Here is a 26,459-nt window from a genome sequence, read left to right as displayed (position 1 = left end):
TGCGAGGGGGACGGCGGCGCGGCTCTGGGATCGGACGACCAAGGGTGCGTTCCTGTGTACGATCCCTCTGGAGCTAATGGTGTCCAGTAGCCTAAGAAGCAGGACCTATCTTCTAGTGAGTAGGGCTGCTTCTCTCCCCTCAGTCCCATGTAGCAGAGAGTCTGTTGCCAGCAGATCTCTCTGAAAATAAAAAATCCTAACAAAATACTTTCTTTTTAGCAAGCTCAGGAGAGCTCACTAAGGTGCACCCAGCTCGTCCAGGCACAGATTCAAACTGAGGTCTGGAGGAGGGACATAGAGGGAGGAGCCAGTGCACACCAGTATCCTAATTCTTTCTTAAAGTGCCCTGTCTCCTGCGGAGCCCGTCTATTCCCCATGGTCCTTACGGAGTCCCCAGCATCCACTAGGACGTTAGAGAAAAGGGATTACGAAAAACCCTGGAATTCCTACCTGCAATGTACACATTAGATGATCTATGCAACGATATATCATTCCTAGGTGGGTCGGAATGATATACAGGGCCTAATTCAGATTAGCGGCTACGATCAGGCACACTGACATGCGGGGAGACGCCCAGCACAAGGCTAGTCTGCCCCGCATGTCAGGCCCATCTCCCCCCGCAGAAGTACAAAAGCATTGCACAGATGCGATGCTTTTGAACTTAAGGAGTAGCTCCCGGCCAGCGCAGTTTTTGCCTGCTGGCCGGGAGCTACTCGTCGCTGTCCGGGACGCAGCGGCTGCGTGTGACGTCACGCAGCCGATGCGGCCTGCCCCCCGCACAGTCCAGCCACGCCTGTATTGGCCGTTCCGCGCCCACAAAACGGTGGCCAAATGCCGCCGTGCCGCCCCCTCCCACCTAACAACCGCCTCTGCCTGTCAATCAGGCAGATGTGATCGCTAGGCAACAACAGCCGTCGGCTGTCAGCCATGTGCCGGCGCATGCGCACTTCTGACCTGATCACTGCGCTGCCATGAACGGCAGCGTGCGATCAAGTCAGAATGACCCTCATTGTACGTATCATCTAATTTGAATGGACAATTGTGCATTCCCACTGGGCTTTGCCTTGGTCATCCCATAGACACCCTATGCATGCCCAATGGGACAATACAGGGAACGACAGCATGCACTTGAGCGCGGCCATGGAACCACATATTGTGTGGTCACATGCTATATTGTTTAGTGTGTGCAAGCGCCCAATATATTGTTCCATCGGTCATGCAGTCTGCCAGAAAACAAGTCGTCCTGATGTGTACCAGACCTTAAAAACACCTGTTTCATCAATACAAAATCCCCATATACCTGTTCCACATATTTTAACCCATTATTCTGCACTATGTAGAATATACATGTAATTATTAGCCAAATTAAGCTAATTAAAAACATCTAACTGCCTTTCAGACAAAGTGGTCGAAAACCCATCTTTAACACGGCATTTGAAGTTTTTTTCCCTGGTACCAGTCTGTACCCCCCTTCACACAAAAGAACAAATTGCTGGGTCAAGTATTTGGACCCACTCATTTGCTGGGTCAACGTGGAACCTTTTTTTGTGTGAAAAGGTCAATCTGGGTTTCAATTCCGAGGGTCGAAAGCCGTGTTGAAGTCCCGGTATTTTCGACCCGGGTTGACCCAGCAAATTTTTAGATAAAAAACTCTGAAAGGGGAATAATTATTTATTAGGGGGTGTCCCAGGGGTTCTGAACATACATATTTACATTTACCTTAAAATAGCAATTTTCCCAAACTTTACCTAAATTTCCAGCTGCTATCTGTATAGCAAAAAACCAGCGGCTGGCCGCGTTAAATCACAAATTGGGTTAACGTGGATAACTGGTAATGCCCCGAAATTGGGGTGAACTTTTTTTTTTTTTTTTGAGATGTAGGACTTGGGTGTAACATGCATGCATGGAGTGTGTTCGAGTATGCTAAATGCATCAAAGAGGATATTGCCCTAATTTTGGTGGAGTGTGGGATTATTATTTTTTATTATTGTACCGATTTTGTGACTTTTTTACTGTTCAACCTTTATATTCAGTTGGCAACATGAGAGAAGGTAATGTATATAATACAGAATGATAGAGCTGTAACCCGGTGCAGCACACAGCGGCGTATGTACTGGGCTGGGGATAGAGGCTGTTGTAGTAGCAGTCTCTCCCCGCCCTAAGTGCAGCAGTCTACAACGGGGAAGGAGGGGCAATGGACCCAGGCCCCGCCGCGCCCCTCCAACAGGCACGGGTAAAGAGTATCTGAACTCCCCTTAGCTCGGCGTCACTGACCATATTGTTCACATTGTATTAGCAATGTCATTGTGTGGGCTGTAGCCAAATGCAGATCACTTTGGCCAGGTACACACTAGGACATCTGGCAATCTTGACTATGGTCGGGAGACTTCCCTTCACCCTGGGAGATTGCTGATACACGATGTAATGAACGACGGAATACCACCTTGTTCCGTTCTTCATTACATTAAACCGAGTCACACATTATATCTTCAGAAAGGCCGTGCAACACGGCCGAGGGTACACACTAGACAAGGTAGACGATTTGTCATTCCAATATGTCAAATCGTCCCGATATTGTCCTACTGTGTACCTGACCTTACATGCCAAACACCAAATAAAACTCTGCTCATCAGTATACTTGTTTTTTTGTCAATTACAAACATTAAGATATTACTCATATCTTGGAAAACTAAAGATCATTATTTGCATATGAAATGGATATCTGCTTACTGGTAGTTTAGTGAAAGCTTCTGGCAAGACCGATGACAGAGCATCACAGGCACTTGTCTGCAGAGTAGGGTGCTGCTCATTCTGTAGGGCTCCAGGCAAAGGACCACTCAGGATCATGTTCCAAAATGCTGCAGCCTTGATTGCAGGAAAACAGTTCCGTACATATTAAATTGCTTTCTAGTCACTAATCCCTTCCGCCAAAAAGTGTTTAAATATATATATTTCTTCTCTACAGATATAAAGCCATTCATCATTGTACAAATCCAAGTTGTTTTTATGTGTTAGATATGGGTGACCGGCGGCCGGGATCCTGTCGGTCACCATACAGTTGCCAGGATCCCAGCCGCCAGAAGGCCGGCAGGGAAGCGAGTGCAACGAAGACCCTTGCGGGCTCGCCACAGATTCTATTCCCACTCTATGGGTGTCGTGGACACCCATGAGTGGGAATAGTCCATGGCCCCCTGCCGGCATTCTGGCGGCTGGGATCCCGAGCTCCGGGATGGTGACTACAGAAAGAACAACTACATGCAGATCTTGAAAATTTTGTTATTATTCCCTGCGCTCCAAAACAGGTGCTGCACTATTCTAAACGACTACCACCAATCGCGAGGAATAGAAATGTATAAAGAAAAAAGTAGAATAGGCGCTCCCTATTGGGATTCCAGCCAGGCGACAACCGCCTGATCTGCACAATACTGTCCACAAATAATCTTAAGTGAAACAGTTCCGTGACAAATAAAATCTTTTTTTTTTTTTAATTAGGAATATTCTTTTGTCCATTAAGGATCGGTCAGTAAATAAGTAAGAGAGATAGGTCACAGAACTGTACAAGAGACCATCCATCTAGTGATACTCGCATTTTAATAGGTAAGGCAGAAATATACAGCAGGTTTAATTTAGAGGTAAGCAATGCAAGAAACTGCTTTTCAGTAAAATAAAAATCTATTAAAACTGGAAAAGTAACGTCCACATGATACACTTACCTGACTGACCGTCACTCTCTCAGAAGCAGGAACCAAGGAATCAGGCTTCTGCTGCTGGACTATGCCTGTTCCCAACTCTTCTAAAAGCTTAAGTTGGAGAAACAGAAGTGGTATAATCCTTATGTATTGATTTAGCAAAGAATACTACACAGAAAATCAAGGTAGGCAAAATAAAATGTATAAGCACATCGTCAGAATTCATCTTTCCAACTTCAACTCCACATGTGTTTATGCAGAAGAAGGCTTAGTGTGTGTATTTACCTTGGCACCATGTAGCTGAATGGAGGCATCAGACTCCTGCATACACTTGCAGGCCACCTCTCCCAGCTCCATGAGGTAACTCTGCGCCATGGTGAAATATCCCTTTACAAGGCGTGCCAACACCTATATAGGAACTCAAAGAGTTAAAAAATACACATACTTTAAATATTCATAACAGTGCAATAGGTGTTATGCCATTAGGGGAGCCTTGTTGGTTCAACATATCCTATACTCCCACCAATACAGGTCCTGACAGATAAGGATAAGGAGATCACTGTGCAGCTTAAGCAGCCAAGACAAGAGGTGTGTAGTGGGGTGTAGTATGGTATGCCGGCGGCCGGGCTCCAGGCGACCAGCATACCGGCGCCGGGAGCCCGACCGCCGGCATACCGACAGCGTGGCGAGCGCAAATGAGCCCCTTGCGGGCTTGCCACGATACGTGCGCCACGCTATTTATTCTCCCTCCAGGGGGGTCGTGGAGCCCCACGAGGGAGAATATGTGTCGGTATGCCGGGTGTCGGGATTCCGGCGCCGGTATACTGTGCGCCGGAATCCCGACATTCGGCCACCAGAAGACCACCCGTGTAGTGTATGTGCCTCCTGCTTCTACTGTCAATTCTAGACATACAAAAGGTGCTAATTCTCAGTTGTGCGCACAGTGGCTGTAGTTGCAGGAAGCTTTATGCTAATACAAGAATCTGTAGGATTAATGTGCGAGTTCATACATCTGCTAGGGGTAGGCCGTGCTGCTGCAACAGTCCTAATTATACTCAGCACTTGTACTATCCCCATTATAGGTGCAAGAAATCCGTCACAAATAGGCTTCCCTTCCCCATATGCGTGACAGTTACATGTGATCGAGTTCCGTCTGACTCAGAATAAGACAAACATATGCAACAATGCTTAAATTTGCATTTGCCATACATATAGCTCCAGCAGACTTAGAGCCGGAATCAATTAACCATGGTAATTTTGTGTACAGGAAAAAGGGTGGTAGCCATACAGTACCTGCAATGCTTCTAGCCGTACAGGAGAGGGCTCATACTGAACAGTAGCTGCAGAGCTAACATCACTATCAGAATTGGAGTCTTCTCTCGGATTAATTACCAAAGAAATGCACAAACGTATTAGCCAACAGGACTCAGTATGTGACTGCTCAGCCTGTGATTGGTCAATTCTCCCTTCTGGTTCCAAAAAGGTTTCTTTTCTCCACCAATCTGGATCATTGAGTCGAGTAAGGGTGGCAGAACCACTATTGGACATCAGTGAAACAAGTGGTTGCCGCAAAAGTGTTTGCACCTCAGGTAAAGGTATCTGAGCAGATACAATAGCACCCAATAACGTAAGACTTGAGACCCGTACATTCACATCTATAAAAAAAAAAAAAATATATATATATATATTTTAGCAGGGTTAGCTTACAAAGGCCTATTCTGAAAACAAATGTTTCCTCATACTTTTTAAGATTAACAAACAGGAGTTTTGTTTTGATATTTACCACTTTTGTTATGCATTTTGGGAGCAACAAAAAAAACTACTTTATAATTTAACAATAGTTGGAGTAGTTTTAAATGATGTAATTTGCATGAAAGTTTTTGTTTATCTACAAAATTTAAAGTGGCAATTAGTTTTAAAAACCCCCAAAAACAACAACCTGGTTTTGCTTCAGAAATAATTGCCACTTTAAATCTGACCGATACCTTGCTGAAATCAAGTCAGGACCAGCAAACTGCAACCTATTACATATGGGCCAATAACATTCATTTAAAGAACACACAATATATATGCAGAGTAGAGGCAGCTATTTTGTCAGTTAAATCAATATAACAACAGAGCTTTCCATGTTTGAGTCCACATGGTTAAATCAAATTTACTAAGGAACTAATTAAGTCTCGCGCTCAAGCATATAGATCCTTAAAACCTGGACTGTAATGGCAGTGTTTGGAAAACTCTGATTTATGACATGCACAAATAACCAGAACATCCTGAACACTACTTATCAAGACCCTTACCCATGTCACAAGCTGATTTTAACCAACAACAAAGTACTTTTAAACCTAATTACTGAAATTCTGTATTTCTCTGCTTTTACAAAATAAACCTCTAAATCGGTTGTTCTCAATATCCACCATTCCCAACAAGTCCTGTTTTGAGGATGGACGGCTGTGGTAGCATGTGGGATAATTACTGACCCAGTAATATAGATTAACTCATCTGCGCATGATTAAAGAGATCCACAAAACATGACCTGCTGGTAGAACTAGAGTACTGGGTTCTTAATGAATTTTGTAGAATAATAGCTTGTAAACAATTTGAATCAATACCGTAACTAGGAATTATTAAATGGATAGGATTTATCAGAATTTATAATTGTAATAACAAATTAGCTGGTTTATTATCTTTTCATTCTGATACTCGTTGTTATACTACTGTCTGGTATCTACAACAATAGTGAAAGTAGCAATAAGAATAGGTTCAGTATGATTTACTGATGGACACAATACCGACGGTCATAATCCCGACAGCCATTGACAGACAGTCAAAATACAGACACAGTCAAAACACCTACATTCATTATGCCATGTTCAAAATGCCGACATAGAATACAGAATTTCAAAATAACGACATGAGTCTTCCAGGGGGTTGTGTGTGTGTGTGTGTGTCATGTCGACATGGACACCGTGTAAGTGTACTGTGTCCCCTCGCTGTGCTTCGGGCACACTATTATATCCCCCCTCCAGGTCCACTGGGATGGTAAAGTATGAACAACTCTGTTTTTGGGCAAAAATACCTTTAAAAACACATGCCGGCATTTTGACATGTCTGCATTTCAAACGTCGGTATTCTGACTATGTCAGCATTTTGAACATGTCTGTATAATGAATGTCGGTATTTTGACTGTCGGTCAATGGATATCAGGATTATGACAGTCGGTAAATCAACTGCTACCCATAAGTATATAGAACATGGTACCTGCCCACTGATTTCACTATAAATGCATGCAATTTATTTTTAAGGTTAGTCTCAAGCATTCAAGAGTGTCTTGTTACATCAAATACTACAAGGCAACAGCCTCTCCCATTAATATATACATATTTCTAATTCAGATAATAGCATACACACTGCAATACTAGCCCCCAGCCCTTTAATAAGTGTTTACAGTGCTGTAACTAATCATTTTAATACAATAAAAAATGATACAGAATATGCACAGATCAGCCATAACATTAAAACTACTGACAGGTGAAGTGAATAACATTGATTATCTCGTTACAATGCCACCTGTCAAGCGGAGGGAGTAAATTAGGCAGTAAGTGAACAGTCAGCTTTTGAAGTTGATGTGTTGGAAGCTGGATATATATTTTACAATTATCTGACTGTTTGGAATGAAAATACGGTAATGGAGATCAAATGACAAATTGACCATTTACTCCCAAACACTGGAAAATGGAAAAACCTGAAGTTCATACAAATTGGTTAAATCCATGATATAACAAATTCGTCTGAACGAGTTTTTGTCCGTTTTCTGGTGTTTGGGAGCAAATGGTCGATTGTCATTTGCTCTCACCCATTACCAGATTTTCATTCCAACCAGCCAGATCTGGCAGATAATCTGCCAGATAACTGTATAGAGTTTATGCCCAGTTTAAAGGCCCGTACACACTAGTCGATATAATTAATTTTGACCCTTCCTGAGCGACATTGTTTACTATAACTACAAGTGTGTACGCTGTAAATGGTGAGCAATGTGCAGCCCCGCGGGTCGTTAACGACCCCCAGTCTCGGCTGTGCATGCAATTTGGACTCATCGTCCAAAGCTGCATGCTCCAGCTGGCCGTGGCGTGATGTCACTGTGCGATATCACACAGTGTGTATGCCAATGTCGGGCGGCCCGGGCTGGGAGGGGGAGATACTAGGTGATGTCGCTCACCGAGCACATCGCCTAATGTGTACCCACCTTAAGTGTCAGAGTGACTTTGACAGGGGCCAAATTGTGATGGATAGACAAATGGGACAGAGAATCTCCAAAACAGCAGGTCTTGAGGGGCTGCAGTGATTAGTACCTACATAAAAGGTCCAAGGATGGACAATCAATGAACGAGTGACAAGGTCATAGGTGTCCAAGGCTTATTGGGGAGTGAAGGCCAGCTAGTTTGGTCTGATCCCACAAAATAGCTAATGTAGTACAAATTGATGCTAGCTATGGCAGAAAAATGTCAGAACACACAGTGCATCGCAGCTTGCTGATCCCATTCCACAGCCAAAAGCGCCTACAATTAGCACATTAGCGTCAGACCTCGACAATGGAAGAAGGTGGCCTGGTCTTATGAATCATGGCTTCTTTTACATCATGTGGATGGCCAGGTGCATGTGCGTAATTTTTCTGGAGAATAGATGGCACCAGGATGCATTACATGAAGAATGGAAGGCGGCAAGCCAGCGGAGGCAGTGTTATGCTCTGGGCAATGTTCTACTGGGAAACCTTGGGTCCTACAATTTATGTGGATGTTACTTTGACACATACCACTTACCTAAAAATTGTTACAGACCAAGTACACCCCTTCATGGCAGCGGTATTCCCTGATGGCAGTGGCCTCCCTCAGCAGGATAATGTGTCCTGCCACACAGCAAAAATTGTTCAGGAATGATCTGAGGAACATTGGAGACCAAGTCAACACCTTGAAATCTGATTGTCCAGATCTCACTCTGATCAAGCATCTGCGGGATGTGCTGGAAAAACCAAGTCCAAGCCATGGAGGCCCCACCTTGCAACTTACAGCCCTTAATGCAGGCATGTCCAAACTGCGGCCCTCCAGCTGTTGAGAAACTACACATCCCAGCATGCCCTGACACAGCTTTAGCATTCTCGGACAGCAAAACTGTGTCAGGGCATGCTGGGATATGTAGTTTCACAACAGCTGGAGGGCCGCAGTTTGGACATGCCTGCCTTAATGTGTCTGCTACTAAAGTCTTGGTGCCAAATAACAATACACTGCAGAATCCACAGGATAAATTTACTAAGGTGGGAGTTTTTTAGAACTGGGGATGTTGCCCATAGCAAAAAATCAGATTATATCTATTATCTTCTAGAAGCAACTAGATAAATGATTGGTTGTTCTGAGCAACATCCCCAGTTCTAAAAAACTCCCACCTTAGTACATTTACCACCATGACATGACTGTCCAGAACGGTTTTCGAGACATGCAGGGGACCTAAACAATATTAGGCAGGTGGTTTTAATGTTATGGCTGAGCAATGTATTATTGAAGCATCGACATCGACGCCTGCAGGAAAGCCAAACACAGGGAGAAAATGCAAACTCAGATAATGCCTTGGTCAGGAACACATCCATACAGTACCGTGCCATCTAGTAACAGCTTCAGAAGCAAGATAATAAAATAAATCAGGGTAAAAAAAATATAATAACACTCTAAGAAAATTTGTCAGAATAAAAAGCTTTACAAACCTTTATTGCGAATATAAGGTTTAATGTGGTTCCAAACTCTAGTAAGTAATCCTGCTTTCAACCGATGATAAGGTGCATTTGATACCAAATTTGCAAGGCACTATAATACAATGGGAGATGATACAATTTCAATGCATAAGCAACAACCTGATTATTATTATATTGTCAGAGTTTAAGAATGAAATGTATGCATTCCAAAACCAGAAAAGAATGTACAGAGTACTTTTCCTCTGTTGAGCGTATACTTTTTTTTACATTTTTTTATTTACAGCATTTGAGAAAAATAGTTTTAAAAAGAGGGGATGCATGACATTCTGTGTAACCCATTAAGTTTCCCAAAGTTGGGAGGATATGTATTACAGGTTGAGTATCCCTTATCCAAAATGCTTGGGACCAGAGGTATTTTGGATATGGGAATTTTCCGTATTTTGGAATAATTGCATACCATAATGAGATATCATGGTGATGGGACCTAAATCTAAGCACAGAATGCATTTATGTTTCATATACACCTTATACACACAGCCTGAAGGTAATTTTAGCCAATATTTTTAATAACTTTGTGTATTAAACAACGTGTGTGTACATTCACACAATTCATTTATGTTTCATATACACCTTATACACACAGCCTGAAGGTCATTTAATACAATATTTTTAATAACTTTGTGTATTAAACAACGTTTGTGTACATTGAGTCATCAGGAAACAAAGGTTTCACTATCTCACTCTCACTCAAAAAAGTCTGTATTTCGGAATATTTGGATATGGGATACTCAACCTGTATTGTGTCACTTATCCAGTGTATTAACATGGTGGCAACTAGAGTGGCGGACAGAAAACTGCCCACCTCCAGCAGTCCCTTCAGTGTTACCTGGTTGATGCCCTGGTATCACAATTGTCAAATTGCTTAATTCTCTGTTCCACAGTGAAAGAAATCTCAAGTCCTTGGTCCAATTCTACCTTTGTTACTCGCAATAGCGGTCATGCCTTTCAACATATGTTTTGTGACGCATTTACTAACCTTCCCATTTATTCTGGGTAAAGGACACTGGAGGCATTCATCTTAGGGGTGTATTCAATACCTGTCGGATCCTTTTCAACGGACAGGTCATTATTCAATACGAGTGTCCAAATCAGACTGTCGGATTTGTCAGCTCCCGACAACTGTACCTGATGAAGCAGACGCCGCTCAAACCTGTGCTGTCACGTCCGGCGGGCGGGTTCTCCGTGCTGCTGTTTCCTCTCCTCACCTCAGAAAAAGGGCTGCTTGCAGCCGCTACTCTCCCGTCCCCGCTCCTATCCGTCACATGCTCGCTGTCACGATGAGTCCCGCTCCTCCTTCTCATCCCCCGGTTCCAACAATGTCAATCCGACTTTTAAAAAAAAGTCAGATTAACATTGTCTGAACCGGGGCCAAAACCTGTCTGTAATCCGACAATTCACGTGGTTACCGACAAGTCAAAAATTCCCGACTTGTCGATAAAAATGGCCCGGCATTGAATAGGTCGGAACCCTTTCCGACCTAAACCTGTCTGAAACTGCAGTCTTTCCGACAAGACGGCAGTTTCCGACAGGTATTGAATACACCCCCGTGTCTCAGTTTTACTTCCCACATGGTCTCAGCTGCAGCTATATGTATATATGTGGCCCCCCTTCCACCTCCAGCATAGCATCCATGTTTTACCAATTTCCTCTACTATATAATACACACAATTCTTCAGATCAGCACATATGATTGGATTATTAGAAAGTAAAAGTGGTTATGCTGTCTGTCTAAATTTAATCAAAGGAGGGCGTGGCCTCGGCGGCAAGGGACTAGGCAGCAGGATTGAGGAGCTCCCTGGATATTAATCCTGCACAAATCCTGGGGCTCTCTTTGTGGCTTCCCCTTGGCTCCTCTCCTGTCTAGCGGCACTGGGGAGGCGGCGGGCATCGCTGGAGGACCCGTGCTGGCGCTCCCGGCTCGCGCCAGCGGCCGCCCGGACCTCGTGCTTAGGCCGCAAACAAGTCCCCGGCCTCAATTTACGGAGCTCCGCCGGGCGCGCGATCGCGCACCCGCGACGGCCACGCCAGCATGCGGCACCAGAGGAGAGCGGCACTCCACTCCTGCACCCCCAGGGCTCCACACTGGCACAATCCTGCTCCCCTGAAGGCAGGTACTGAGAGTGAAGAAGGGAGAGTCAGTGTGCCGGGTGGCCATTTTGTTTGCAGCTCCCTGTGTCCCTCATCACTGCATGGTGCAGTGTATATGAAGATAGAGTTGGGCTGGATGAATTGAGCTGGTCCCTGCTGCCCTGCCGCTGGACTATCTTACACTATCTATATATATATATATATATATATATATATATATATACATACATACATACATACATACATACATATATACACATACATACATACATACATACATACTACTGGATCCTTCTGGTCCCCCCTTCCCCCTTCAGTATTACAGCTGGATGTCCTGGTCCCTGGTGTGCTGTTGATATTGTATTCACCACCCACTGTTATACTTCTTGACACTGAATATTGGGACTTTGAGTACTGCTGGGCCTTGATACGATGGTGAGGGGCAGCCAGAGCGCGTCCGCGGCTAAATTGGAGAGGTTTGCTCGACAGCCTGCAACCCAGCCGACGCAGTCACCTCCTAAGCCCTCCCCTTCTGCCAGAATGGATCCCCCGGCCGGGGCCGACTCAGGGGTGAATGTACAGCCATCTGCCTCTTCCATCCAACAGGTCGTGGAGGCCATAGCGGCCAGCGAACAACGCCTGTCGGACAAAATGGAGAATGTGCAGTGCGATTTATCATTGCTGCGACAGGACGTCCAGCGGGTCCGGGAGAGGGTGGGCGAAACCGAGACGCGGGTCTCTAATCTGGAGGACCTCAGCAGCCCTCTGCAACGATCTGTGTCTGCAGTTACACAACAAGTCTCGACACTGCAAACTAAACTCCTGGATATGGAGGGCAGACCTTGCAGAAATAATGTGAGATTCGTGGGTCTACCTGAAAAGGAGGAGGGGGCACATCCTGAAGATTTCCTGGAGTCCTGGTTAAAAGAGGCATATGGCGCGGAATCCTGTACCTCCCATTTTCCAGTGGAGCGGGCTCACCGAGTACCCTTCCGGCCTTTGCCCCCAGGCGCCCCGCCACGAACTTTTATTGCAAAATTCCTGCACTATAAGGACCGGGACTCTGTCTTGCGCCTGGGACGCGTGAAGGGCCCCCTGCTTCGGAACAGAATCCGGGTGTCGGCTTTTCCGGACTTTGCAGCGGACGTTCAAAAAGACCGGGCCCAGTTTCTTCCCATTAAGCGACGTCTTCGTGACCTGAATCTATCCTACTCGATGCTGTTCCCCTCCAGGTTGCGTGTGGTGGCTGATGGGGAGACCAAGTTCTTCAGCTCGCCGAGGGAGGCGGCTGCCTGGTTTGACAGATAAGCTCCAGGGGTCCGCCAGCTGGCTCCAGACTGACACCGGGTCGCCCTCTTCCATGGGCCTACAGTCCGCAAGTATAAGTCCGGGGAGCTTCCTCTTGTTCAGTGGTTCTGGACTTTGCTGAAAAGTGATATAAACGTATAAGTGTTTCTGTGTTGGGGTTGTTTTTGATCTGTACGCCTAGTACAGTGTTGCCGTAGGCTTTGGGATCTCCAGGGCTAGAGTTCTGTTAGGAATATGTGTATGCCACAGTTCGGGGAGGTATACAGGGTGGGTGTTGTTCTGGGGCCGCTGTTGGCTTCTCAGCAGTTTTTTTGTTCTGTTTTTTTAGATTTCTGGTGTCTATATATTTGTCAGACAGTGAGGTGAGGTTGTACTGTTTTATGGGGTTTGGCTTGGGGACCAGGGCCTGCGGACGAAATGATTGCGGGAGTGAAGCACCGTACAGGCGGGCAGACGCCCGGATAGCATTGATGATGGTATTTCCTCTTTGCCTTCTGGTATCTAGGAGTGCTGTGTCCCTGTTGGTACATTGGCTGACATGTCTCCCTTAAAATTCTTGGCGTGGAATGTCCGGGGCATTAATAACAAAGTAAAGCGATCCTTAGTATTTAAAATTATCAAGAAATATGGCCCGGACATTATTTGCCTGAGCGAAACCCATTTGGAGGGTACTAGGCTGTTGTCGCTCCGCAGGCCTTGGGTGGGTTGGGCGTATCATTCCTCGCACTCCTCCTATTCCCGAGGGGTGTCGGTAATGATAAAGAGGACTGTACAGTTAGAGTTGATCACGGTAAATACAGATCCATATGGTAGATACGTGTTTCTAGAATGTAAATTGTATTCCCGTACTTTTTTCCTATTGTCTGTGTATGTTCCTCCCCCGTTTCGTATGATGTCCTGCAGAAGGCCGCCTCATTTGTTGCTTCCTCCCCCCACACTCCTGTCATCTGTCTGGGGGACTTCAACAATGTGTTGGATGTCTCTTTGGACAGATGGAGGACTCCTCGGGATCCAGGGGCGGTGGGCGACCCGAATTCATCTAGATCTAAGTTTGCGGATTTTCTAGATAGTATGCAGTGGGTGGATGTCTGGAGGTCCCGGTATCCTACGCTTCGGCAATACTCCTGCTTCTCTAGTACGCACGGCTCCTTCTCCAGAATCGACCTGGCCCTGGTCTCACCTGAGCTCTTACCTAGTGTAATGGATGTCCATTACGAGGCACGGGGGGTGTCTGACCACTCGCCCCTGATGCTGTCGCTGGATGGGGACTGCCAGAGGGGACAGTCGTATTGGAGGTTGCATCCGTCTTGGTTGGCCCAGATGGGCGACTGCCCGGACTTAGCGTCCATGTGGGATGGGTTTTTTGCGGATAATGTGGGCACGGCCCCAGCCCCGGTTATTTGGGATGCATTCAAGGCTTATTTACGTGGTACATTGATTGGCAAAATTGCTGCCTGCAAGGTAGCTCGTAGGGCGATGGAGAGACAGCTCGAGTCTGAGTGTAGGGACATGGAGACACGTTATCTGACCGAGGGTACCCCTGCGCTAAAGGCCTGTTGGCTGATGGCTCAGGAGGCCTGGCTGGCTCACCTTTCAGACAAAAATGCACGCTCCCTCTTGTTTAGGGCTACTAATATATATATGCAGGCGGACAGACCAGGTAGTTTGCTGGCCCATTTGGTGCATTATGACCGACCTGGGACTACGATAGCGCAGTTGCTTGGCCCTGACGGCTCCACGGTAGATAACACCCCTGACATTGCACGGATGTTCCTCCTTTACTTTAGGGGGGTTTATGATACTCAGCTGACATGCTCCATGGAGGACTTAGACCTGTTCCTGACAAATATACCCCTTTCTAAACTTTCCCCCGAGGCTAGGGCTGCTTTAGACGCGCCTTTGACTCTGGAGGAGGTGACGGCGGCGGTGGAGATGTCTCCTAGGGGCAAATCCCCGGGTAGTGACGGTATTCCCACGGAACTGTATAAACAGTACATAAAGTTCTTTGGTCCTAAGCTGCATGACATGTTTACCACTAACCGCCTTCCTCCCTCAATGTCCGAGGCTGTCCTTATAGTGCTCCCAAAACCTGGTAAGGACCCTAAACTTTTGGAATCCTACAGGCCGATCTCCCTCATCCCCACCGATGCCAAGATCCTGGTGAAAATTCTCGCGGTCCGGCTCAACTTAGTTGTTGATTCTATAATTCACCCGGATCAATCCGGCTTCATGCCCGGGAAATCCACGTCCATCAATTTGCGTAGGCTATACACTATTTTGCAGGCTCCTCATGACTTCCCCTCGGACGCGGTTGTGGTCTCATTGGCATTCGACAGCGTTGAGTGGCCCTACCTGTGGGGAGTCATGAGGAACATGGGCTTTGGCCCTAATTTTATACAATGGATCAAATTGTTATATCAAAATCCACGCGCCAGGGTCCTGGTAAACGGCTACATCTCCTCCTCCTTTCCTTTGACACGGGGCACCAGACAGGGTTGCCCCCCTCTCCTGCCTTGTTTGCCATAGCCATTGAGCCCCTGGCTTGTTTGATTAGGTCACACCCGGACATTGGGGGAATTGATACGGGTTCATGCACTGACAAAATAGCCCTTTATGTGGATGACTTGCTGTTATTCCTCCGAGACTACGTGGTGGATATGCCTACTGTGTTGCAGGTCATAGAGACCTTTGGTGGGTTTTCTGGTCTCCGCATAAACTGGTCCAAATCATTTATTATGCCCATTATGGGCTTTTCCCCCCCAAGTTCCGAGGCTATCCCTGCCGCTATGTTGGACAGACCAGTTTAAGTACCTTGGGATCCTAGTCACTAACGATCCATCAGACTTTGTGCCCTTGAACCTTGATCCTCTTGTACAGTCAGTGGTGCGCAAGTCGAGAGCTTGGTGTAAGCTTCCGCTGACAGTGACGGGCAGGGTTGGCCTCATTAAAATGGTAGTTTTGCCCAGACTACTGTATGTCCTCTTGCAGTCCAGCCTTCTTCAGGAAATTAAATAGTGTCATAACGTCCTTGATCTGGGCCAATAAAAGGCCTAGAATAAAATTAACTACCCTTACCAGACAAAAAACGGATGGCGGCTTGGCCTTGCCTCACTTCCAATTGTATTACTACGCTGCTCAGTTGTCACATATCGGTATTTGGCTCCGAGGAGGGGAGGAGGCTGGTTTATGCTGGGCGATCCTTAGGTGTTATTACCCGGATCTCTCCCCGGCGCTGGTCCTGGTGAGGATGGGGGGGAAAGTTCTTCTAGATTCTCACCTCTTATTGTCTTTCAGGCCATGAAGATATGGCTAGCTTTGAAGGGTCTGCTCGGGTATGATGGCATGGACCCAGATACTCCCCTTTGGCACTCCACATCGCTCAGTGAACTGGGGTCTCTCGAGGGTGGGAAGGTGTGGGCTCCGTATTCGATAATTTCAGTGTCTCAGCTATATAGCGATGGTTCACTGAAATCGTTTCAGCAATTAAAGGAGGAGTTTGGGCTTCCGAACTCTCACTTTTACAGATTCTTACAGCTCAGGCATGCCTTGCAGGCACAGTTCGGAGATTCTCCCCCGGCGCTCCTCCCCTTCCCCATAAAGACCTTTCTACACTCAGTGGGTCGAGTCAAGGTGATCTCCTTCACCTACTCGTACCTTCTTAAAACAATTCATGCAGACCCGCTCTCGAATCTTCGGGAGCGCTGGGAGTGTGACTTGGGCCCCATAGACGGGGAAGATTGGGAGGGTGCTCTGGGTAATTCGAGCCAGGTCACCAAATCACTGCGGTTCCAACAGATACAGCTCTTCATTTTGCACAGAACATATATGACGCCGAGCAGGCTGGCCAGATTTAGGGTCGATAGTGTTGATATTTGTCCTAAGTGCGGGGCTACCGGAGTTACCTTCTGGCACCTTACATGGGAATGTCCGTTGCTGCAGGCGTTCTGGGCTGGGGTCGGGTCGATTCTGGAACATACGGGGATATCGAGAGGCTTGCTGACTCCGAGATTTTGTATTTTGGGGGTGGGCGACCCTGACTCTGGGTCTCGGTGGGAGGGCATATATGCCCGCAGTATGTGCGCCCTTGCTAAGGTGTGTAGTGCGCGGGCGTGGATGGCTCCGCATCCCCCCACGATACCTGCATTCAAGGGTTTGGTAAATGATACTCTATTGAAAGACCGCTATGTATATATGAAATATAATGCCCTTACCAAATACGAGAAAATATGGTCTCCTTGGATCAATTCCACATACTCATCCCTTGCCCTTCGGATTTAGGAGGCACTGGCCGTAACTGTGGTGCGTTCTTTGGGCCCTGAGGCGCTGAGCCGGACCTCGCTCTCTCCTTTATCGTATTTTGTTTAATTATTTTGCTACTGTACCTCACCTCACACACTTTAAGGGGGTTTTGTTTTGGGTTAGGGGGGTTGTGGGCTATATCTGGCCTACTAGATGGGGTATTTACAATAATGGTTCGGGGGGAAATTTTTAAAATGTTAAGTATGTGGATCATGATATGTTTACGGACTTCAGAAAATATTTATTATATGGGACGGATGCTCTGGAACAGCAATACTGGGAACGTCCTTTGTATATGTGCATCCTTGGGGAGGTGTATGGTTTAAAATACTGTACAATGTCAAATGTGCTTCCCAGTGTACACTGAAATGTCTGTATCATTAATTATGTTGTTGAATAAAAACACTATTAAAAAAAAAAATGTAATCAAAGGAGATTTTAGTAAGGAACAGCTCTTATGGCTGAGGGGAATCCTATGCTGGAACAGGTGAATACAGCAAGTTACCATTGAATTTCTTGTTTTTTGGTTGGCATGGTGCCAAGAGACAGGACAACTTGATAGCAGGATGTCATGGAATTTATAGTAAAAAGGTCAAGGCTGGATGATGGTAAATCATAATCCGCTAATGGCACAGCACAATGGGTGGCATAAACTCCAATTTTAAAAAAAGGACCAGACCACGTGTTGTTAGCTCCCTGAAATAGGTGATCAGGTGGGTAAGCAATATAAAATACTTGGGGAGTTATTATCTGTGTTGATATGTAAGTGAATTGCGGCAGTGATCAGACTGAATACTGATAAGTGATACTCTTACGTAGCCTGGTAAAATCTAGTAAATGGTGACTGTAGGGAAAAGATCATTAGCGTAGCAGTGAGAGTCAAAATTCTAAAGTATAAGCTGGGTCAAAGTCTAACAGAGAGCAGGCAAATAGGTAGCATGTACAATCCTTTGGGTTTGCTCTACACAACTGTACAGAGATAAAATATAACACTGTCTAGTATATTCACTTCCCTGTGGGGCTCAAGTTCTTTTCAGTTGACATCATTTTCATACATGAATCACAGTGCTATTTACACAAATATCTACATACCTTAATTATTTGTGTTAGTGTTTGTGCTGAAGATTCAGCAGCCACTGCAAGTAGCAGACATCTATGAAGCTCCCTTATACTTGAAGCAAGGGTGACAGAAAAGGGAGTGAAGGCTCTTTTATGATCACTCACATCATCAGCAACATAGAGAAATAGTTTTGATCCATCCAATATGGCAGACAGAGCTTGTAGGGCACATGCACGCGTCTAAAAAACAACAATGTATGACTCCACAGGTAACAGCTAAAAATAAGGACATTTTAAAAAAAATATTACTTTTAAATGTTATAACCAGGGCCGTTTCAAGACAATTTGGCTCTCAGTGCAAACGCCCCCCACCACCACCCCATAGGCCCACCCCCCCATAGGCATTTTAAAAATTAAACATTTGCGCACAACAAAAGAGTGTGTGGCCTCACTGCAGTGGGTGTGGCCTTGCCGGGAAAGACTACATTATACCCCAGTTTTTGACCCTGCACTCCCAGACATTCGCCACCACAGGGGGGAAAAAAATCCAGATTCATGCACCACATTATTTGTAATTTTTCATTTGTCCTCCTTAAAGTAATGCCCCTTCTACATTATGCACCACCCCGTAACGCCACTTAAACATTATGCCACACACTGAAATGCCCCTTACACATTATGCCCCTTATAACAGTAAGTGCCTCTTGCACCACATTATGCTCCACACAGTAATGCCCCTTTTTACCATATTATGCCTCACACAGTAAGGCCCCTTGCACTATATTATGCTCCACAGTTATGTCCCTGACACCATACGCTTGCTTCACATAGTAATGCATCGGACACCATATTATGCCCCACACAGTAATGCATCGGACACCATATTATGAACCTCATCGTAATGCCCCGGACACCATATTATGCTCCACCCAGTAATGGCCCTTGCATCATGTTATGCCCCACAGAGTAATGCTCCAAAACCATATTATTCCCCACACAGTAATGCCCGACACCATATTATGCCCCACACAGCAACGCCCCTGACACCATATTATGCCCCACACAGTAACGCCCCTGGCACCATATTATGCCTCGCATAGTAATGCCCATGCTTCTTACAAATTTTGTCCCACCACCTGCTTGTTGTCAGGGGTTTCAATGAGACCATTCCATGCCACTGCTGTCGCCTCTAGTTGCAGTATCCCCCCCCCCCCCCCCCCCTGCCCACTCCCCCACCCATTTCCCATGCAGGTCAGCATCCCAGCACTTCTGGGGATGCTGGTAGCACCTGACTCTTTACCCTTGGCCTCTTGTAAATATCCCTCCCAAAATGTCCGCCTCCTCTAGCATCCTTCAGAATTGTCTCCTCTGAGGCAGCGGCCATTTTGGGAGGAACATTTTCAAGAGTACTCCATGTGGACAGGCAGACCACATGGAATACTGTGCAAACACTGGCCGCAGGCGCCTCGTGCAACTGCACAGCTCACCCGACCCTAGAAACAGCCCTGGTTATGATGAATATATGAGAGTCCTGTATGATTTTAATTTACTATTGAAATACAACAAGTTCATATTCCTTAAGACAACTCATACCTTTGGCGAATAGTCCTTAAGTACTACAGTCATCAGAGACACAGACTGTGGGCTCCCTATTCCAGGCATATCTGAAATGAAGGCTGACCAATAACCATAAAGAACTTTCTTTTCAATTGACTTTATTGTAGACAGAAAACAGCATAATGCCCCTTGTCGAACTTTGGCTTGGAAAAACCTTAAATAAAACAAGAAATATGTTAAGTAAAGCAAGAATATTAACTCCCATAAATGTTTAAGTTAATGTTTAATGTTGTGCGTGGGTTAAAAACGTTTTGGTTTAGTGCATTATGGGTGTCTTTGCTTTAGAACACTGTAGCTGAGTGTTGACTGCAGATAGAAATTATTTTAATGATCCTTTTTTATATATTTCTGTGCTTAGAATTATGCATAGCATGTTACATTGGAGTCAACTTCATAGATAAATAGCAGAAAGTTATATTATGTGTGAAAAAATACCCCGACTTTGGTGGCCCAAACTAAAATTGGATTTTTAACTCATCGTAAAATCCCTTCCTCGCAGTCCATCTGGGGTACCCCTCCTACCTTCCTCAGTCTACATTTAGCAAAGTCACCTGGAGGAAGAAAGAAAAATACTAAAACACACAATCCACAATGATAATGTGCATACAAACTGGTACAAACCAGACAAATGGAGGGGGGGGGGGGGGGGGGGGGGAGGGGGATCTAGGTGTCTCCCAGATGGACTTTGAATAAGGGATTTTACGGTAAGTAAAAAACTGAATTCCATCTGGTCAATCTGGATGGCGCAATTACTCTGGGATCTCCCGAAGCAAGCTAATCAGCGGAGGTAATATCAGAAGAAACTGCTGGCAGAATCTGACGCCCAGCATTGGCGTCACTTGCTCCAAAAGTATGGAAGCAATAAAATTTTGTAAAAAAGTGTGTACAGATGACCAGGTAGCTGCCCTGCACAACTGTTCGACAGATGCACCATGTCGCACCGCCCAGGATGCCCCAACAGAGTTGAGAGAGCTTAAATGGCGTCAGGTACCATCACATTTGATGACACACAGGCCTGACGAATGGCTGAAGTGACCCATCTAGCAATAGATGTCTTAGAGGCTGGCCATCCACGTTTTGGTGCATCTACCAATACCAACAAGGAATTTGTACGTCGAAGAGACACCGTACGTTCCAAATAAATGCGTAAAGCACGGACCACATATAAGAGAGATGATGGTAAACCATCTTCAGAGATTGAGGCCTGCTTAAATGCTGGAAGGACAATGTCCTGGCTCATGTGAAATTTGGACTCTGTCGTAAGAAAAGATGGTTTTGTGCACAAAACCACCTTATCCGAATGGAAAATAATCAGTGGAGGTTTACAAGAAGCCACCACCTCTGACACTCTTCTGGCTGAGGAAATAGCCAAAAGCAAAACAAACTTCAACATAAGGTAACATAATTCCACTGACTCAAGAGGCTCCAAAAGGAACCTTCTGTAAAGCCTCCAAGACTAAACTTAAGTCCCACGGGGAAACTGGGGGAACGTAAGAAGGTTCAATACGTAAACACCTTGGAGGAAAGTATGAACCTCCGCAATGTAAGCCAACCTCCTCTGAAAAAGGATAGATAAGGCTGATAACTGTCCCTTAAGAGATGACAAGCGAAGGCCCTTGTGATATATGAGAGTCCTGTATGATTTTAATTTACTATTGAAATACAACAAGTTCATATTCCTTAAGACAACTCATACCTTTGGCGAATAGTCCTTAAGTACTACAGTCATCAGAGACACAGACTGTGGGCTCCCTATTCCAGGCATATCTGAAATGAAGGCTGACCAATAACCATAAAGAACTTTCTTTTCAATTGACTTTATTGTAGACAGAAAACAGCATAATGCCCCTTTTCAGATCAAAAGGTAGAGCCTGGAATTGAAAGCACCAGTTCCGTACCACAAATCATAGTAAATGTTGAATATGGAGATAGGCATCCTTGATATCTATGGAAGCCAAATATTATCCTTCTTCCATGGAGCTGATCAGAGATTGTATTGACTCCATATTGAATTTTCCCAAATGAAGGAATGAATTTAACCACTTTAAGTTGAGAACTGGATGGAATGATCTGCCCGTAAACCTTTGTCTTCATGATGTACCGGAACGCTAACTATTACCACAGACTCTACCAGAGAACTGACCTTTTGGACGATGGCCCATCTCTTGACCTGATCCTGTGGGGGAGAAGTGATAAAAAATGGTCCATAACTGGACTTTCCAGATGTAGAATGTAACCTCTGGAAACAATTCTGCTCACCCATCAGTCCGGGTTGGATTGAATCCAAACATCCCAAAAGTTGAGCAAACAGGCACATACCACTTGCATGTGGACTAGAGCCCCCAACCCGTCACACAGATCTGGTGTTCTGACCGCAGAACCTGTGGCACCAGGGATAACCCCATCCTCTAAATGTTCCTCTACGAGAAACACTTTCTGTATCCTTGAAAGTCTGGAACCTAGCTCTCCCTTGTGGCTGAAAAGTCCTAAATCTGGGGGATTGATTTTTGGGGATGGAGACTGGCAGGTAAGTGCTCTTACCTCCTGTAGCCTAGGAAATAATCATTGTGAGTTCTGGACCAAACAAGAACTTGCCTTAAAAAGGCACTGCCTCTAAAGTATATTTAGACTCGGCATCCTCATTCCATGATCGGAGGCATAAAGACCTCCTGGTGGAAACTGCCAAGGCTGAAATAAAGGACTGTACCTGAATGGCATCTAATAGGGCATCTCCCACATAAGCCAAAGCCTCAGTAATACACTAAGCTGAAGTGTTAGCTGCAGAAGAGTCCCCTGACTGGACTCCCTCAACCAACTGAGCTATCCAGGGTTCAACAGCCCTAATCATCCAGGCACTAGCCAAAACAGGTCGCAAGGAGATCCCAGGTGTCGAAAAATATATATATTTAATAACAGATTTGCACTTCCTTCCTCTTTACGAGAAACAGATTGCACGGTAGGAATGACTGTAGCCCTAGCTAATCTAGTTATAGAAGCATCCACCTTGGGTGGGATCTCCCAAGGCTTAGTGTCCTCCTATTTAAAGGGATAAAGGTCCTTGAATTTCCTTGACACCTGAAATTAGGTGTCATGTTTCAGCCAGGCCTCTGTCAAAACTTCACCAAAATGGGAAAATTCTAGAAAACCAGATACCTTCTTATGCTTATAAAATGAAGCTAAACTGGTTACAGGAGTATTATCATCCTGTAATTGTAAAGTCTGATGGACTGCATCAATAAGCAGATCTATTCCTGAACTGGGTAGCAAATCCCCCTCCCAAGCAGAATTATCTTTCCATTCAGGGTCTATTTCTCCCTCTTCCTGGGACGAACCACCAGAATCTGAATTACCACCAGGTAAAAAAACAAAACAAAAAAAATAAGATTTTACTCACCGGTAAATCTATTTGTCGTAGTCCGTAGTGGATGCTGGGTACTCTGTAAGGACCATGGGGAATAGACGGACTCCGCAGGAGACTGGGCACTTCTTTAAAGAAAAGATTAGGTACTACATCTGGTGTGCACTGGCTCCTCCCTCTATGCCCCTCCTCCAGACCTCAGTTAGGGAAACTGTGCCCGGAAGAGCTGACATTACAAGGAAAGGATTTGGAATCCAGGGTAAGACTCATACCAGCCACACCAATCACACCGTACAACTCGTGATAACTTTACCCAGTTAACAGTATGAACAACAACTGAGCCTCATTAAACTGATGGCTCAGAACACAAAAACCCTATAGTTAAGCAATAACTATATACAAGTATTGCAGAATTCCGCACTTGGGACGGGCTCCCAGCATCCACTACGGACTACGAGAAATAGATTTACCGGTGAGTAAAATCTTATTTTCTCTGACGTCCTAGTGGATGCTGGGTACTCCGTAAGGACCATGGGGATTATACCAAAGCTCCCAAACGGGCGGGAGAGTGCAGATGACTCTGCAGCACCGAATGAGCAAACTCAAGGTCCTCCTCAGCCAGGGTATCAAACTTGTAGAATTTTGCAAACGTGTTTGATCCCGACCAGGTAGCAGCTCTGCAAAGTTGTAAAGCCGAGACCCCTCGGGCAGCCGCCCAAGAAGAGCCCACCTACCTCGTGGAATGGGCTTTGACTGATTTAGGATGCGGCAGTCCAGCCGCAGAATGTGCAAGTTGAATCTTGCTACAGATCCAGCGAGCAATAGTCTGCTTAGAAGCAGGAGCACCCAGCTTGTTGGGTGCATGCAGGATAAACAGCGAGTCAGTTTTTCTGACTCTAGCCGTCCTGGAAACATAGATTTTCAGGGCCCGGACTACATCCAGCAACTTGGAAGCCTCCAAGTCCCGAGTAGCCGCAGGCACCACAATAGGTTGGTTCAAATGAAACGCTGATACCACCTTAGGGAGAAATTGGGGACGAGTCCTCAATTCTGCCCTGTCCATATGGAAGATCAGATAGGGGCTTTTACATGACAAAGCCGCCAATTCTGACACACGCCTAGCCGAAGCCAAGGCCAAAAGCATGACCACTTTCCACGTGAGATATTTCAACTCCACGGTCTGAAGTGGCTCAAACCAATGTGATTTTAGGAAATCCAACACAACGTTGAGATCCCAAGGTGCCACTGGAGGCTGAATATGCAGCACTCCCTTAACAAACGTCTGAACCTCAGGCAGTGAAGCCAGTTTTTTTTTTAAAGAAAATAGACGGGGCTGAAATCTGGACTTTAATGGATCCCAATTTTAGGCCCATAGTCACTCCTGACTGTAGGAAGTGCAGAAATCGACCCAGCTGAAATTCTTCTGTTGGGGCCTTCATAGCCTCACACCAAGCAACATATTTTCGCCATATGCGGTGATAATGTTTTGCTGTCACATCCTTCCTAGCTTTTATCAGCGTAGGAATGACTTCAACCGGAATGCCCTTTTCCATCAGGATCCGGCGTTCAACCGCCATGCCGTCAAACGCAGCCGCGGTAAGTCTTGGAACAGACAGGGCCCCTGCTGTAGCAGGTCCTGTCGGAGCGGCAGAGGCCAAGGGTCCTCTGAGATCATTTCTTGTAGTTCCGTGTACCAAGTCCTTCTTGGCCAATCCGGAACGATGAGTATAGTTCTTACTCCTCTCTTTCTTATTATCCTCAGTACCTTTGGTATGAGAGGAAGAGGAGGGAACACATAAACCGACTGGTACACCCACGGTGTCACTAGAGCGTCCACAGCTATCGCCTGAGGGTCCCTTGACCTGGCGCAATATCTTTTTAGCTTTTTGTTGAGGCGGGACGCCATCATGTCCACCTGTGGCCTTTCCCAACGATTTACAATCAGCTGGAAGACTTCTGGATGAAGTCCCCACTCTCCCGGGTGGAGGTCGTGCCTGCTGAGGAAGTCTGCTTCCCAGTTGTCCACTCCCGGAATGAACACTGCTGACAGTGCTATCACGTGATAATCCGCCCATCGGAGAATCCTTGTGGCTTCTGCCATCGCCATCCTGCTTCTTGTGCCGCCCTGTCGGTTTACATGGGCGACCGCCGTGATGTTGTCTGACTGAATCAGCGCCGGCTGGTTTTGAAGCAGGGGTTTTGCCTGACTTAGGGCATTGTAAAAGGCCCTTAGTTCCAGAATATTTATGTGTAGGGAAGCCTCCTGACTCGACCATTGTCCTTGGAAGTTTCTTCCCTGAGTGACTGCCCCCCAACCTCGGAGGCTTGCATCCGTGGCCACAAGGACCCAGTCCTGTATGCCGAATCTGCGGCCCTCGAGAAGATGAGCACTCTGCAGCCACCACAGCAGAGACACCCTGGCCCTCGGGGACAGGGTGATCAGCCGATGCATCTGAAGATGCGATCCGGACCACTTGTCTAACAGATCCCACTGAAAGATCCTTGCATGGAACCTGCCGAAGGGAATTGCTTCGTAAGAAGCTACCATCTTTCCCAGGACTCGCGTGCAGTGATACACCGACACCTGTTTTGGTTTCAGGAGGTCTCTGATCAGAGATGACAACTCCTTGGCCTTCTCCTCCGGAAGAAACACCTTCTTCTGTTCTGTGTCCAGAATCATAGCCAGGAACAGCAGACGCGTCGTAGGAACCAGCTGCGACTTTGGGATATTCAGAATCCAGCCGTGCTGTTGTAGCACTTCCTGAGATAGTGCTACTCCGACCAACAACTGCTCCATGGACCTCGCCTTTATAAGGAGATCGTCCAAGTACGGGATAATTATAACTCCCTTCTTTCGAAGGAGTATCATAATTTCGGCCATTACTTTGGTAAACACCCTCGGTGCCGTGGACAGACCAAACGGCAACGTCTGGAATTGGTAATGGCAGTCCTGTACCACAAAACGGAGGTACACCTGGTGAGGTGGGTAAATGGGGACATGTAGGTAAGCATCCTTGATGTCCAGTGATACCATGTAATCCCCCTCTTCCAGGCTTGCAATAACCGCCCTGAGCGATTCCATTTTGAACTTGAACTTCCTTATATAAGTATTCAAGGATTTCAAATTTAGAATGGGTCTCACCGAACCGTCTGGTTTCGGTACCACAAACATTGTGGAATAGTAACCCTGTCCCTGTTGAAGGAGGGGAACTTTGATTATCACCTGCTGGAGGTACAGCTT

The 26,459-nt window shown here is 46.0% G+C and overlaps 1 protein-coding gene across 3 annotated transcripts in view; it reads right to left on the bottom strand.

The window, feature by feature from the left end:
• The window catches only part of HEATR6 (HEAT repeat containing 6), a 205,568-nt gene that overhangs the window by 17,888 nt on the left and 161,221 nt on the right, over positions 1 to 26,459 (bottom strand). For 2 of the 3 annotated variants that reach the window (XM_063954806.1, XM_063954807.1), the window contains 7 exons: positions 19,837 to 20,014; positions 18,277 to 18,483; positions 9,442 to 9,541; positions 4,983 to 5,344; positions 3,975 to 4,097; positions 3,714 to 3,800; positions 2,731 to 2,865 (listed from right to left, as the gene is read on the bottom strand). In XM_063954806.1, the coding sequence (XP_063810876.1) occupies positions 2,731 to 2,865; positions 3,714 to 3,800; positions 3,975 to 4,097; positions 4,983 to 5,344; positions 9,442 to 9,541; positions 18,277 to 18,483; positions 19,837 to 20,014 (1,192 nt within the window). The remainder of the gene's footprint in view (positions 1 to 2,730; positions 2,866 to 3,713; positions 3,801 to 3,974; positions 4,098 to 4,982; positions 5,345 to 9,441; positions 9,542 to 18,276; positions 18,484 to 19,836; positions 20,015 to 26,459) is intronic. The other variant, XM_063954808.1, reaches the window with a different exon arrangement.

This window comes from Pseudophryne corroboree, chromosome 2 (assembly GCF_028390025.1).
Source record: "Pseudophryne corroboree isolate aPseCor3 chromosome 2, aPseCor3.hap2, whole genome shotgun sequence".
NCBI classification, from domain to species: domain Eukaryota; kingdom Metazoa; phylum Chordata; class Amphibia; order Anura; family Myobatrachidae; genus Pseudophryne; species Pseudophryne corroboree.
Note: the sequence above shows the minus strand (reverse complement) of the source record. Positions and strands in the feature narration are given on the sequence as shown.